Here is a 15709-nt window from a genome sequence, read left to right on the forward strand (position 1 = left end):
CTCTCCTCACACCAAACATTTTTATTCAGCACCACTTGTTTTCCAGGCACATGCAGGCACACTTGAAATGCGGATAGTCTGGGCAGCCACAAATTTTGGGCTGCACATGGACAGTCTGCACAGACCCTTGTGGACTTCACAATACACATGCCCTTGTAGACACAGACACGTAAGGGGAAAACATGATTTTTTTTTAGGTCTTTTCATGAAATTCTACTGTGAACTTTATCTTTGAGTTTGCATTTAAAATGGTGTCTACCATGTAGACATGAATGAAAAGAAATTAAGTCTCAACACTTACTAACTGCAGGTGCAATGCCTCCAACGCTACCGGGACCAGGAATATTTCCTGCCACAGCAGCTGCTTGTGCAGCAGCTGCAGCCTGAGCTGTCGCTGCCTGCTGCTGCATCTGTCTGTGGCACTGTCGCAGATCAAAAACCTGACCAAGACACAAACAGTCTATATGACAAAAGCAGTATAGTACAATAGCTGGACAGACAATCTGAAGAAGAAGCATGATATCACTCATTTTTAAATAACGTTTAGCTGCAGTTCCTTACATCTATTCACCTGTCTGTCTGCAGCTAACAATTCTTCCTTTCAAGTGTCCCTTTTTTGGTAAAGTCTGGTGTATTTTGTAACCTACAGCATAAGCTCAAAGTTGGTTAATTAAAAACAGTCTAAAATAAAAAGTGTGACTGACGTATCTGATGTGGATTCAAACCTTCATGTAGGCTCCAGGATAGATTTTATGCACAGCATCTCCTGGTGCTCGGCCTGCTTCCCTGTCAAGATAGTAGCTTTGTACAAACACAGCGTGGTCGCTCATACAGTGCATCCACACATCCCCCTCACCACGACATTCCAGCTGCACACCTTTACCTATGTGTAACCTGGAACACAAGCAAAAAAACATGTAGTAATGTCACTATTACTTACACAAAAATTGTCATGTTCTTCTACAGTGGTGGAAAAAAGTTTTCGGCCATCCCATGCATTTGTGAAATATTGATTGGTTCCATAAAAATACATAAGAAATTTGAGTATTCTGTCATTTTGGTACCAGTGATCCACTCATGAATGCCGTGCTTTTTATTAAAAGACACAATTTTGCTTTGTGTCTATATAAAGCCAGCACATTTGAAAGTTCTTCAGAGACAAAAATGGCTAAAACAATGAACCTAACCAGGAAACATTCCTGAAGGTACAGCCAGGAAAGAAGGGTAGAGCTGTCACCAGATAGCCAGGAAGTGCAGATGCAATCCTTCAGCAGTGGGATACGCTCTGCAGAAATACAGACGAACCAACAGCTTGGAAGACAAACCAAGATCTGGGTGTCCAAAGGGTTCTTCAGAAATTACCGCATCCTGATCTGCATGTACAGGGAAAAACCACTGAATGATATCACAGGAGCTTCTGTAGCAGTGGTCAAACCAAACTGGTGTCCAGTGGTCCACCCGCATTGTACATGACCAACTTTTAGATCATGGCTTAAGGTCCTACACAGCTGTCAAGAAGCCCCTGATCAATGACAGACAGAAGTTCGGCGGTGTCATTAGGCCCAAGCACTCTGTGTGGACTTTGCATGTTCTCCCTCTGCAGTGTGGGTTTTCACTGGGTTCTCTTGGTTCCTTCCACAGTCCAAACACATGCTGAGGTTAACTGGTAATTCTAAATTGTGTAAATGTGATCATGCTTTTTTGTCAGTCTCTTTGTGTGGATTTGTGATAGACTGGTGACTTCACCAGGATGTACCCTGCTTTCACCCGAAATCAGCTGGGATAGATCACAGCTTAAGGATTAAATGGTGTATAGAAAGTGGATGGATGGACAATAAACAAGAAAAATTTAAGGTGACTACAAGTAGTGTGTGGTCCTTGCATCCTTGCTGGTCAGCGAATCCAAGCATGTCCACTAGGTGGCGCTGCAACTGAGAGTGTATTTCGGCCTGTGGATGTGTTGAGGGCCGGACTGTGATCGCACATGTAAAGTTAAGTTTCAGGCAGATTGGAGCATGTACAGGCTATATCTATCTATCTATCTATATATCAGTCCCTCCAGGATTTCGCGGGCGTTTTTCGTGATTGTTGCGGCCGAAAATGCCTAAATTCGTCACAGCTTTTCTAAAAAACTGCGATAAAAGTTGCGATGTTTTAAGCTTATTTGTTGTGATGAAATTGCGGGAGACAGTGACAATTGCTAAAAAGCTACGTTTTTTCCAGCTTGTAGAACATGTTTCAACACTGTAATTGACAATATTTATTCCGAAATTAATTATTTAACATTCCGACCCTTTTCCACAAGCTGGCACACTACAATGGGAAATTAACAGCAGCCAGATACTTGTTTAATATGATGCAGTTGGTAGATTTGCGGCACAAAATGAAAATTTACTATTGAATGAAGCATATTTGGACATATCTGTCAGTGGCTCCAAAAGTTAATTTCATTTCCTAACACACACCTGTTCACACACACACACGCTCATGGCTTGTCATGTTAATTAACAAGAAAAGCACTGAGAGAGCGCAGTACTCCACCAAGACTGTTCATTACCTGACCTTGCGCTGAACGCAGGTGTGTGTTATGCATGTGGACATACCGAATTGCTTGACCTAAATATGTAGCGGGCGACGGGAATTGATTGGACTCAGAAACAGCCCCACAATTAAATCAGTCCACAGGGGTAGATTTGTTGTATCATCACAATGATTTCAGCAGGCCGCTGAGGTAGCTTCACTTGTTGCCATGGTTACTGTGCTGCTATCAGACGCGTGCCGCTACCTCAATGGGAATCCTTAACAAATCCATGGATCCAGACTTTAAGCCGTATCACAGCCGAAGTCGAATCACTTGGTCCTTGTTTCATTTCTGACCAACCCTGAAATTTTCATTCAAATCCCTGAGTCCGTTTTTGAGTGATGTTGCTAACAGAGGAATAATTCACATACACCAATCGTCACATAACTCCGCCGTATTCCTTGGTGGAATAATTAATCTAATTTACCTTCATTCTTTCAGTGCTCCAGCGGATGTGGATGCAACACTTTCCATCATGGTGATTTGTCTGGTCTGTTGTTTCGTGGTTAAAAAAAAGAAGAAAAAAAAGTGTGTATCAATCGATGATTTTTTTTCTTTTCTATTCCACCACAATATTGCACAGGTGTAAAACAGTTTAGCTCCGCTTTGGTGAAGAACATCAGGGAATTAATTGCTTTTCACGGTCTTCAGCAGTAATTTTTGTTGTTAAATGAGAGACATTAGTATCGCATGTCTGCATCTTCAAACCAGAAACAAGGAAGTGAATTTGGTGACGTACGTGTTATACGTTTGTGCTGGGAGCTGCTATGATTGGTGGAACTCATGGGAGGTGGGACAAAATTGCAGGAAAGTTGCGGTGATTGGACAAAATTGCAAGGCCGCACAAAATTCGCGGAGATTGGTTGAATTTGCGTGAATTTGCGTGATCGCGACATTGCGAATATGCTCGGTGCATAACTTTACTTCCGTTCTACTTCCGCATTCTCGTGTGTGAGTGTCTTTACTTCCGGACTGTCGAGATGGCGATGTTTTTCACACGATGCCTCCAAGACCTGCCCAAGCTTACCATATCAGATGTCCACAGACTCATCCGAAAGAAGTGCTCTGCCCCCCGGAGTAAACGAGAAAAGGGGTACAAGATGTACCTGTCCAGTTTTATTGACAATTATGAAGGTGAGTTTGAGCAAGACAGTGCTGTGCTAATGCTAAGCTAGCGGTAGCAATGAACCTAACATTTAGGTTAGTTGTCCTGTACAGGTTTAAGGTTTGAAGAATTATTTTTTAACGTGTTGAAAAGAGGTACAGTGTGTCTAACATTATATGAATGATTTTGAATCAGTTTCCTCGCTGGCTCAGACAGCGTTAGTGTTTTGCTAGTGGCTAACTAGCGGTAACAGCTGGACAACCAAATACCAGACGATTAATAGTAGCTGTAGTATAGTTGTACAAGCAGTAGTAGTATTACTAGAAGTACACGCAGCAGTAATGGTAATACCAAAAGTTCAAGCAGAAGCAGTAGTATAAATAGCCGTTAGAGTCGTAGAAGTAGTATCAGCATTTGTAATAGTACTACAAGTTGTAGTATAGTGCCAGTATCAGCAGCAGTAGTCAGTGTACTACCACTACTACTAGTAGTAGTCACATTACTATTAATACCACCAATACTACCAATAGTAGTTATAAAGCCTAACTCATATATATCCAGATTACCATCTATGTTCTTCCTTCAAACCCATTTTATGATTGAGATTACAGGCAATTCTTTAGGACTGCTCTCAAATAATTGAAATGTTACTAAACAAGGCTATACTTATCAAATTAAATATCTTTGGTCTAGAATAATAATAATAATAATAATAATAATGATAATGGATTAGATTTATATAGCTCCAGTATATTGGCTGATTCTGTTCTTTGTATTCAATTTATTAGTATGATTTCTTTTTAAATATGTTGTTGTGTACATACTTATTTACTTCTCTGTCTACTTTTTTCTTTACTCCATGTAGGTTTCCCAAAGACTATGGGTTGAGGAAGAAGTGGGAAGCAGCTCTGAGGAGAGATGGGTTTGCTGTAAATATATAACAGCGTAGAAAGAGAGATAAATAAATAATAGTAATTAATAATAATTCTGTTGTTTATGCAGAGATCACCACCGGCCATTAGGGGCCTCTGGTTATGTCAGGGCCAGGTCAGGTGATATTGACAGAATAAGAACCCGCTGTTGGCGGGATTATCGCTCATTCATTGTTGTTCATGCTGGAGTGGATGTACTGAGCTGTTCTGCCCGTTACATGTAAGTGATTCTCTATTATCCCTGTTCTGAGGAAAGTGAAGGCTTTAGCTTACGTTTCTGCCTCTGTATCGTTTTAGGGTTTCTTCATCGTTGTCATTAAAGCATCTGTCTGACATCGAGAAGTGTATTTCTTCAGTTTATTGTAATTGTGTTGTTTATTGTAAATGAAAATAAACTCTACCCTGTTCTAGTCTATCTCCTTGTTATATGTATATAACAGCCTAAAGAGAGAATTATTAAAACATTATAATTGTGTTGTATATTGTAAATGTCAATAAACGCTATCCTGTTCTAGTCTAGATCCTTGTTATATGTATATAACAGCATATATATATATATATATATATATATATATATATATATATATATATATATATATATATATACCGGGCTTTGCAAAAGTTCTGTTACACTCGGTTTCATGATCTTTAGAGACGTTTACATGTCGGAGTGAAAAATTCCATTAAATAAACTGAAAGTTCTACCTTATAGGCAGGTGTCCATAATACAAATTTTTTTCTCCGGTGAAGTTGTATCAAGATGGAAGTCAAAAGAGTTGAGATATCTGCTCTCCTTTGTGCTGAACATCAGCCGGATGAGCATCCACAGAGTCGCGGAGAGGCGAAAGAATGGTGAAGATCTTTCAGGTCTTCACCATTCTTGGAAGATCACTGAAAGATCTTCACCATTCTTGAGCCTCTCCGCGACTCTGTGGACGGTCATCCGGCTGATGTTCAGCCGCTTGGCTCTGTCAGACTTGTTGTGGCCAGCATGAAGGAGAGCAGATATCTCAACTCTTTTGACTTCCATCTTGATACAACTTCACCGGAGAAAAAAACTGTATTAAGGACACCTGCCTATAAGGTAGAACTTTCAGTTTATTTAATGGAATTTTTCACTCCGACATGTAAACGTCTCTAAAGATCATGAAACCGTGTAACAGAACTTTTGCAAAGCCCGGTATATATATATATATATATATATATATTTATATATATATATATATAAAATAATAATAAATTAATATTAATAATAAATAGATTATATATATAAAAATGTTTTATGTATCTTGTTACTACGCATTTAGTTACTGCAGCAAAATCATTAAATGTCAGATTTATTTGTGTCCTTTGATCCATGTTGTTCTTTATTCATTCTCCATCATGGTTTGCTGTGTGTCATGAAGATGTTGCTGTTGTTCTGAGAAGCCTTTATGAGTGTTTTGTTTTCCACTCACACCGAGTTGAGAATATAAACCTGTTGGCTGAAGTCAGCAAGAGAAAACAGATAGACAAACAAACACACTCACATCTACGGACAATTTAGAGTAACCAATTAACCTCAGCATATTTTTGGACTGTGGGAGGAAGCTGGAGTGCCCGGAGAAAACCCACGCACAGGGAGAACATGCAAACTCCATGCAGAAAGATCCCAGGCCAGGACGTGAACCAGGGATCTTCTTGCTGCAAGGTGAAAGTGCTAACCACTACACCACTGTGCAGCCCCTATCGTATCTAGTTTTCTATATATATATATATATATATATCCATGCTTCTCTGTGTGCCCTGTCCTATGGTCCTGTCGCGGGTTGCTTGGTTACAGATGCTGCTGCGCGCTGCTGCACACTGCTCCACGCGTTTAAAAATGTCTACACCCGAAACTCCACCACGTTCAAAGAAGCAAAAACGTTTGTTAATTCTGCAGCCCCCCCCACAGTCACACTGAAATCTGTTTTCTTAAAATGCCGACTACAAACCCGTGTGTTTTTGGTCGGGTTGAAGTGATCTCGCCGGATCTTCTGCATCCACTCAGCTCGCACTGCAGCGTCAGTGGGGAATGTATGGAAATTTACTTCCTTGTTATAATGTGACGAAACGGTACATAAAGGCACACAACAATGAAGTGCTGAAGATCATACTCTCTGAAAGGCTAATCGTCTCCCTTGAACGCTAAAAACACTCATTGTAAAAATATATCTCTCTCTGATCGCTGTCTGCTCTCCTGCTCACGATCTCCCGCTCTCCTTCTCAAATAACCGGAAGTTTTGACCGGAAGTATTCACGCACACCCTTCAGTTCGAACGCCATTGTTGTGCAAGGAGCCTATTCTTTCCTTCTTTCTTTCATTCTTTTTATCGGCGGTTGGCAACCAACTTTTAGGTGCATTTACTGCCACCTACTGGACTGGAGTGTGATTCAAGAGATGGTCAGAAAAAACCAAAAAACCAAAACCAAAAACTATATCCTATTTCCTCACCCCGTTGCCATCAAATAATTCATTAGAACACCTAATCCTTTCTGTAATGCACTCCCTAAAAAACTACCTAAAGTTAACTCCTGTTTTTCTCTCTGCAACATTTGCCTCACCCTCTTTCGCTCCTCCCTATACTTACTGCACTCCAGTAATACATGCTGAACTGTTTCTACCTATGAACACTCTGAACACAGGCCTCTCGGATGCTTCCCTATTTTATGTAACATTTGGTTAAGCCCTGCATGCCCTATGCTGAGTCGTGTTATGATCATTTCTTCTCTTCTGTTCCTGCCCCGTGTTTTACTCTTTTTGATTTGTGGTTGTATGTTATATAAATGTCTCCCTGTGACTGTGATGGCCCAATTTTCCTGCCAAATTTTGTACATATGTTTCTTAATGATAGATTTTACTTCATCCTTACTTAGTGGTATTTCAATATTTACTGTGTTGGATTTTATTGCTTGTTTGGCCAATATATCTGCTGCTTCATTTCCTTCTATTCCTTCATGTGCCGGAACCCAAAGAAAAGAAACATCCACTTTATTGTTATGTAGTCTACATAGTTGGTGAAATATTTCCAATAAAAGATCTGGCCTGCATGATTTTCCTGACTGAATACTTTGAAGCGCTGAGATGCTGTCTGTTGTTACGATTACATTCTGTTGACTGTTGTCCTCCACCCACTGTAAAGCTAATATTATCCCCATCATTTCTACTGTGTATATTGACAAATGATCTGACAACCTCTTTTTAATGGCTTTTTCATATTGTGGAATAAAAAATGCTGCTCCTGTGCGTCCTGTTTCTGGATCTTTTGAGCCGTCTGTAAAAAAAGAACACTTTTCCCAAATACTTTTGATTAATATACTTTTGTACTATGGCCCACACTGGTGTTTTTTTGCGGTTGTTTTTGACAGATACCAATAACTGAGTATCAACTGTTGTAATAATGAAGTTCCAAGGGGGTATGATTGATATAGGAACTGTTTTACTGATGTTTAACCCTGTTAATCCTAATTTTTGTGCTAGTTCTTTGCTTTTCCACCCAAAACTTTTACTTTTACTTTTCCTATGTTCCCAACTCTCCTGCACCATTGCTTTAGTTGGATGTATTGAACTCTGCCCCTCCAAATTAACCCAATATGTCAGTGTGATCTTATTTCTCCTTATTTCCAGAGGCATTTCACCCACCTCTATTTGCAATGCTGAGATTGGGGATGTCTTAAATACTCCAGTGCAGATACGAATGGCTTAATTTTGTACTATGCCAAGTTTCTTTAAATTTGTTTCAGATGCAGACATATATGCTAAATATCCATAGTCAAATGTTGATCTCATGAGTGTTCTGTAAATATTTAAAAGTGATCTTCTATTAGCTCCCCAGTCTTGGCCTGAAAGACATCTCAACAAGTTATTTACCTTTTTACATTTATTTCTTATTTTCTCAATATGCTGTCCCCATGTGAGTTTTTCATCAAATATTAATCCCAAAAATTTAACTTCCTTTACTTGTTCTAGTGCCTGTCCGTATAACTTCAGTGATATTTGTTTATGTCGTTTTGCAAAACATATTACTTGAGATTTAGACACTGAAAGTTTAAAACCCCATTTAACAGTCCATTCCTCTACCTTTCCTATTGCTTTTTGTATTTTCTTTTCTAAATACTTAAAATTTCTTCCCCTTACCCAAAGGGCTCCATCGTCTGCATATAAAGACTTCCCTACTGTATTTTCCACTTCATCAAAAATATCATTTATCATAATATTAAACAATATTGGACTGCACACACTGCCTTGTGGAGTTCCATTTTCAATATTATTTATACTGGAGTGCTCAACACCTACCCTTACCTGTATTTGTCTCTCTGCCAAGAATCCTGACACCCAATTAAACATTTTACCTCCTACTCCCATCTTATCTAGCTTAATGAGCAGCCCCTCTTTCCACAGCATATCATATGCCTTTTCCACATCAAAAAAGACAGCTTCACAATTTCTTTGTTTGCTTGTGCTTTCCTAATTTCAGATTCCAGACAAAGCACAGAATCCATTGTGTTCCTTCCTTTTCTAAACCCACTTTGACTCGCAGATATTAAGTTTTTGCTTTCTACATAGTAACATACTATGTGCCTCTGTGTAACCATTTTTTCCATTGTTTTACCAAGCTGAGATGTTAAAGCTATGGACCTGTAACTTGCTGGGTCTGATGGATCCTTACCAGGTTTAAGTAGTGGTACTATAACTGACTGTTTCCATGTAAAAGGTATATTTCCTGAGTACCATATTACATTAAATAACTTAAGTATTGTTAGAAGTGAACTATCTGTCATATGTGCCAGCATTTTATAACATATTCCATCTTTTCCTGGTACTGTTTGTTTTGTATTTACTATTGCTCTTTTTAGTTCTAATAAGGAAAATGGTACATCCAAATTATGTCCTGTGATATTATGCCTTTCTGTCACTCCTGGATATTGTAAGAGGGTGTTATTTCTACCTTGCCTTGCTATTGCTGATATGTTATCAGAACTATGGACCTTCACAAACGTATTTACCAAAAGTTCTGCCTTTTCTATGTTGCTGATTGCAATATTGTTTGCACTACATAAGACTGGTATCCCAAACTTGCTCTTGACTCCATTAATTTTCCTTACTGTTCTCCAGACCTCTGACAACGGTGTTTCTCTTCCTATTTTATTACAGTATCCCCTCCAATATGAACGTTTTGCTATTTTAATTGTTTTTTGAACCACTGCTACAGCTCTTTTATACTGAATAAATTATGTTGCATTTTCAGTTTCTTAAAAGCTTTTTGAGGTTTATTATGTAATTGATTAATATAGTGCTTGAATTCCTGTCCATTAGCTATAAGGCTTCTAGCATTCCACTGCAGAATAATTATGAACATGTAGAACCACCAATACATGTCTGCAAGTTAGGAGGATTCCCATTAAGCATTTCTTCTACACCCTCCCAGTGCAACCCTTTCACCCCAAGATATTTCTCTGCTGATTTTACTATGATTTTTATTTTTCTGTTTTCTTTCAGTTTGTGCTGAGCAATTTATTACATCAACCATAAAAAGAATAAACTCCCTTTTCCCCATGATCAGTGTGTCTTCTTTAATTTTCTGACATCCTTTACATGACTCCACTTGCTTGTTTTCTGTACTTACTTTTGTTTCTTTGACCGATACCTTTCTGGCTGCTTCGGCATATGTTACCCCTTGAGAAATTTTGACCCTCTGTACCTCTGTTGTTTTTTTACTGGCTTCACACCCCCGATAAGCTGAACTATGTTCACCTCCACAGTTACAGCATTTAAGTTTCGCTCCTGCTTCACAAGAAAATACAAAAAGCAACAGTAAACAGTCCGTTTACTGTTTTTGCTGTTGTTTTCTACAGGTTTTCGGGTCAAATGTGATTAAGTACCGAACTGCAGACATGTTTTCCTGTTAAATATGATTAGGTGACATGTTTCTCCTCCTCTTCTCACCCGTATGTGCGCACCCTGAATGGCATCGGAGGGAGATCCTGCGCTACTTTCAGCTTCACTCCTATGAGGACATCAGGACAGGACAGGGTGTAGTTGCCAAATATTGTTCATACACACGTGGACAAAATTGTTGGTACCCCTCAGTTAAAGAAGGAAAAACCCACAATTCTCACTGAAATCACTTGAAACTCACAAAAGTAACAATAAATAAAAATTTATTGAAAATTAAATAATCAAAATCAGCCATCACTTTTGAATTGTTGATTAACATAATTATTTAAAAAAACAAACTAATGAAATAGGGCTGGACAAAAATGATGGTACCCATAACTAAATATTTTGTTGCACAACCTTTTGAGGCAATCACTGCAATTAAACGATTTCTGTATTTGTCAATGAGCGTTCTGCAGCTGTCAACAGGTATTTTGGCCCACTCCTCATGAGCAAACAGCTCCAGTTGTCTCAGGTTTGATGGGTGTCTTCTCCAAATGGCATGTTTCAGCTCCTTCCACATATGTTCAATGGGATTCAGATCTGGGCTCATAGAAGGCCACTTTAGAATAGTCCAACGCTTTTCTCTCAGCCATTCTTGGGTGTTTTTGGCTGTGTGTTTTGGATCGTTGTCCTGTTGGAAGACCCATGACCTGCGACTGAGACCAAGCTTTCTGACACTAGGCAGCACATTTCTCTCCAGAATGCCTTGATAGTCTTCAGATTTCATCGTACCTTGCACACTTTCAAGACACCCTGTGCCAGATGCAGCAAAGCAGCCCCAAATCATTACTGAGCCTCCTCCATGTTTCACCGTAGGGACAGTGTTCTTATCTTCGTATGCTTGGTTTTTGAGTCTATGAACATAGAGTTGATGTGCCTTACCAAAAAGCTCCAGTTTGGTCTCATCTGTCCAAAGGACATTCTCCCAGAAGCTTTGTGGCTTGTCAACATGCATTTTTGCAAATTCCAGTCTCGCTTTTTTATGAGTTTTTTTCAGCAGTGGTGTCCTCCTTGGTCGTCTCCCATGAAGTCCACTTTGGCTCAAACAACAACGAATGGTGCGATCTGACACTGATGTACCTTGGCCTTGGAGTTCACCTTTAATTTCTTTGGAGGTTGCTCTGGGCTCTTTGGATACAATTCGAACGATCCGTCTCTTCAATTTGTCATCAATTTTCCTCTTGCGGCCACGTCCAGGGAGGTTGGCTACTGTCCCGTGGGTCTTGAACTTCTGAATAATATGAGCCACTGTTGTCACAGGAACTTCAAGCTGTTTAGAGATGGTCTTATAGCCTTTACCTTTAAGATGTTTGTCTATAATTTTTTTTCGGATGTCCTGGGACAATTCTCTCCTTCGCTTTCTGTTGTCCATGTTCAGTGTGGTACACACCTTTTCACCAAACAGCAGGGTGACTACTTGTCTCCCTTTAAATAGGCAGACTGACTGATTATGAGTTTGGAAACACCTGTGATGTCAATTAAATGACACACCTGAGTTAATCATGTCACTCTGGTCAAATAGTTTTCAATCTTTTATAGAGGTACCATCATTTTTGTCCAGGCCTGTTTCATTAGTTTGTTTTTTTAAATAATTATGTTAATCAACAATTCAAAAGTAATGGCTGTTTTTGATTATTTAATTTTCAATAAATTTTTATTTATTGTTACTTTTGTGAGTTTCAAGTGATTTCAGTGAGAATTGTGGGTTTTTCCTTCTTTAACTGAGGGGTACCAACAATTTTGTCCACGTCTGTATTCCATCAGTGTTCTACACGATTCAATAAAATAATTGGTCACGGAGAAAACTATCTCCTTCATTAAAATCAGACTCCCCTAAGAATGCAAGATATGGCATCAAAATAAGTCTGGTATTTATGTATAAAGTCTTTAATATAAGTATAGTTCTTAAGTATAAAGTAATTTGTTATTGTTATTTTTATTGGGTCAGTAAACAATATAATAGAATTGAAATTCTTTATTTATCCTACACCTGGGAAATTATTTGCTACAACAGCTAAAACACCAAATCACAACAATTTTAAAAAAAACCTAGTAAATTACAGTCTGTAAGAACAGAATAATGAAACTAGACAAGCCCTCAGTAGAAGGCAGAGCCACGCCATCTACTGGCTGCCACTGTGCAGCCCCTACCGTCACACATGTAGCTTTCAATTTTGATCATCCTACATATATTCCTTCCTACTTGATCTGCTGACCTCTAACTCCACAAGTGAGCAGGGGACCTTAGACCGATCGTCAGTGCCAAGTTTGATCATCCTGACTTCAGCAATTGCAGAGATATTTGACCGGACATACACACACACCCACATACATACATACATACTGTACCAGCCAGCCAGATACCGAGGCGAATGCAGTAACCCCACTGACGTATACGTCAGGTGTGGTTAAAACTAGGACTTTAACAGAAACATGCAGGTTGAGTTAACTGTGCAGATTGTATGATATGAAATAAAATCTGGAGTCAGATTTTTGTAGGGTCACTAAACAAAATCTGACTCCCCTAGAGGAAGTTTTTGTTGAGTTTATGCTACAATTGTGAGATATAGTACATAGTGAGGGTTGAAGAATTGGACATAGGAGGAAAAGAAGGTAAATTGGACATGAAATTAATACTTTTATGGGTCAAAAAGTTTTGATCATGAACATGTTTCAGGTACAGGTTTTTAAATGGCCAAATGCATATATACATGGGAATGTGTCTTCACCCCTGACTTCCTGTTTGTAATAAAAACAACAACATACATACATATATACATACAGTGGGTACGGAAAGTATTCAGAACCCTTGAAATTTTTCAATCTCTGTGTCACTGCAGCCATTTGCCAGAATCAAAAAAGTTCATTTTATTTCTCATTAATGTACACTCAGCACTCCATCTTGACAGAAAAAAAAAACAGATGTAGAAATTTTTGCAAATTTATTAAAAAAGAAAAACTGAAATATCACAAGGTCATAAGTATTCAGATCCTGTGCTCAGTATTGAGTAGAAGCACCTTTTTCAGCTAGTACAGCCATGAGTCTTCTTGGGATTGACGCAACAGGTTTTTCACACCTGGATTTGGGGATCCTCTGCCACTCTTCCTTGCAGAACCCTCCAGTTCTGTCAGGTTGGATGGTGAACGTTGGTGGACAGCCATTTTGAGGTCTCTCCAGAGATGCTCAATTAGGTTTAGGCCAGGGCTCTGGCTGGGTCAGTCAAGAACGGTCACAGAGTTGTTCTGAAGCCACTCCTTTGTTATTTTAGCTGTGTGTTTAGGGTTAAAGTTCTGTTGAAAGGTGAACCTTCGGCCCAGTCTGAGGTCCTGAGCACTCTGGAAGAGGTTTTCCTCCAGGATATCTCTGTACTTGGCCGCATTCATCCTTCCTTCAATTGCAACCAGTCGTCCTGTCCCTGCAGCTGAAAAACACCCCCGCAACATGATGCTCCCACCACCATGTTTCACTGTAGGGATTGTATTGGGCAATGCCTGGTTTTCTCCACACATACCGCTTAGAATTAACACCAAAAAGTTCAATCTTGGTCTCATCAGACCAGAGAATCTTATTTCTCATAGTCTGGGGGTCCTTCATGTGTTTTTTGGCAAACTCTATGCGGGCTTTCATGTGTCTTGCACTGAGGAGAGGCTTCCGTCGGGCCACTCTGCCAATAAAGCCCCGACTGGTGGAGGGCTACAGTGATAGTTGACTTTGTGGAACTTTCTCCTATCTCCCGACTGCATCTCTGGAGCTCAGCCACAGTGATCTTTGGGTTCTTCTTTACTTCTCTCACCAAGGCTCTTCTCCCACCATTGCTCAGTTTGGCTGGGTGGCCAGGTCCAGGAAGAGTTGTGGTCGTCCCTAACTTCTTCCATTTGAGGATTATGGAGGCCACTGTGCTCTTAGGAACCTTGAGTGCTGCACAAATTCTTTTGTAACCTTGGCCAGATCTGTGCCTTGCCACAATTCTGTCTCTGAGCTCCTTGGGCAGTTCTTTCGACCTTATGATTCTCATTTGCTCTGACATGCACTGCGAGCTGTAAGGTCTTATATAGACAGATGTGTGCCTTTCCTAATCAAGTCCAATCATTTTAATTAAACACAGCTGGACTCCAATAAAGAAGCAGAACCATCTGGAGGAGGATCAGAAGAAATGGACAGCATGTGAGTTAAGTATGAATGTCACTGCAAAGGGTCTGAATACTTATGACCATGTGATATTTCAGGTTTTCTTTTTTAATAAATTTGCAAAAACTTCTGCATTTCTGTTTTTTTCTGTCAAGATGGGGTGCTGAGTGTACATTAATGAGAAATAAAATGAACTTTTTTGATTTTGGCAAATGGCTGCAATGACACAGAGAGTGAAAATTTTCAAGGGGTCTGAATACTTTCCATACCCATAAAATAGTTAAAATAGAACTGTTTAATTGAGCTTTTTTTTTTTTTTTTTTACCTCAAAATGCACCAGAATTCAGGAAAATGACTCAATTTTTTCCCGCTCTCACTGACACTGAAATTTGGAGAGGCATCTGGCTGCAGACCTCCACTGTGAGGTCGCTTCCGGTGCAGACCTCCATTGTCAGGACGCCTCCACCATAGATATATATGTATATATCTATGGCCTCCACTGTCAGGACGGGAAGTAACCATAAGCGTCCGGTAGGTGGCCGTAACACACCTGAAGTTGGTTTACTAACCGCTAAATAAATCAAAAGAAGAAGCCATTTCACGCGAGTGATCGTCTGTATCGTTTGGCGTTTACAGTGAGTTGTTGATTTTTATTATCCACAGAAAGTGTAAATTACGGTGGCTGACAGGGGAAAATGACGTGCATATACACAAACGAGCTGCAAATACATTAATGCGCTGCATAAATGAAAAGAAATGCAAAAAGAAAATGCTGCATATCCAGTCACACAGTGGAAGTAGTAGTGACAGTAGTGAGCTTTTCACCTGAGAGGCAGACAATGGTGAGCGAGACAAGTAACGTTAGTTGAGGGAAAAACTGTATGAAAAGGTTTGTCTTCTCTCATCTCCATGGATAAACATAAATAACAGAGAGAACACAGGGAGATGGTAGTAAAACACCACTTCAGCACCCATATAATCACAGTGACTGAAAAGCTAA

At 39.5% G+C, this 15709-nt stretch overlaps 1 protein-coding gene across 10 annotated transcripts in view; it reads right to left on the reverse strand.

Moving 5' to 3' along the window:
- smad10a (SMAD family member 10a) overlaps positions 1 to 15709 on the reverse strand; it is a 73259-nt gene that overhangs the window by 8886 nt on the left and 48664 nt on the right. For all 10 annotated transcript variants that reach the window (XM_051945764.1, XM_022219332.2, XM_051945763.1 and 7 more), the window contains 2 exons: positions 726 to 894; positions 302 to 440 (listed from right to left, as the gene is read on the reverse strand). In XM_051945764.1, the coding sequence (XP_051801724.1) occupies positions 302 to 440; positions 726 to 894 (308 nt within the window). The remainder of the gene's footprint in view (positions 1 to 301; positions 441 to 725; positions 895 to 15709) is intronic.

This window comes from Acanthochromis polyacanthus, chromosome 3 (assembly GCF_021347895.1).
Source record: "Acanthochromis polyacanthus isolate Apoly-LR-REF ecotype Palm Island chromosome 3, KAUST_Apoly_ChrSc, whole genome shotgun sequence".
In the NCBI taxonomy this organism is placed as follows: Eukaryota; Metazoa; Chordata; class Actinopteri; family Pomacentridae; genus Acanthochromis; species Acanthochromis polyacanthus.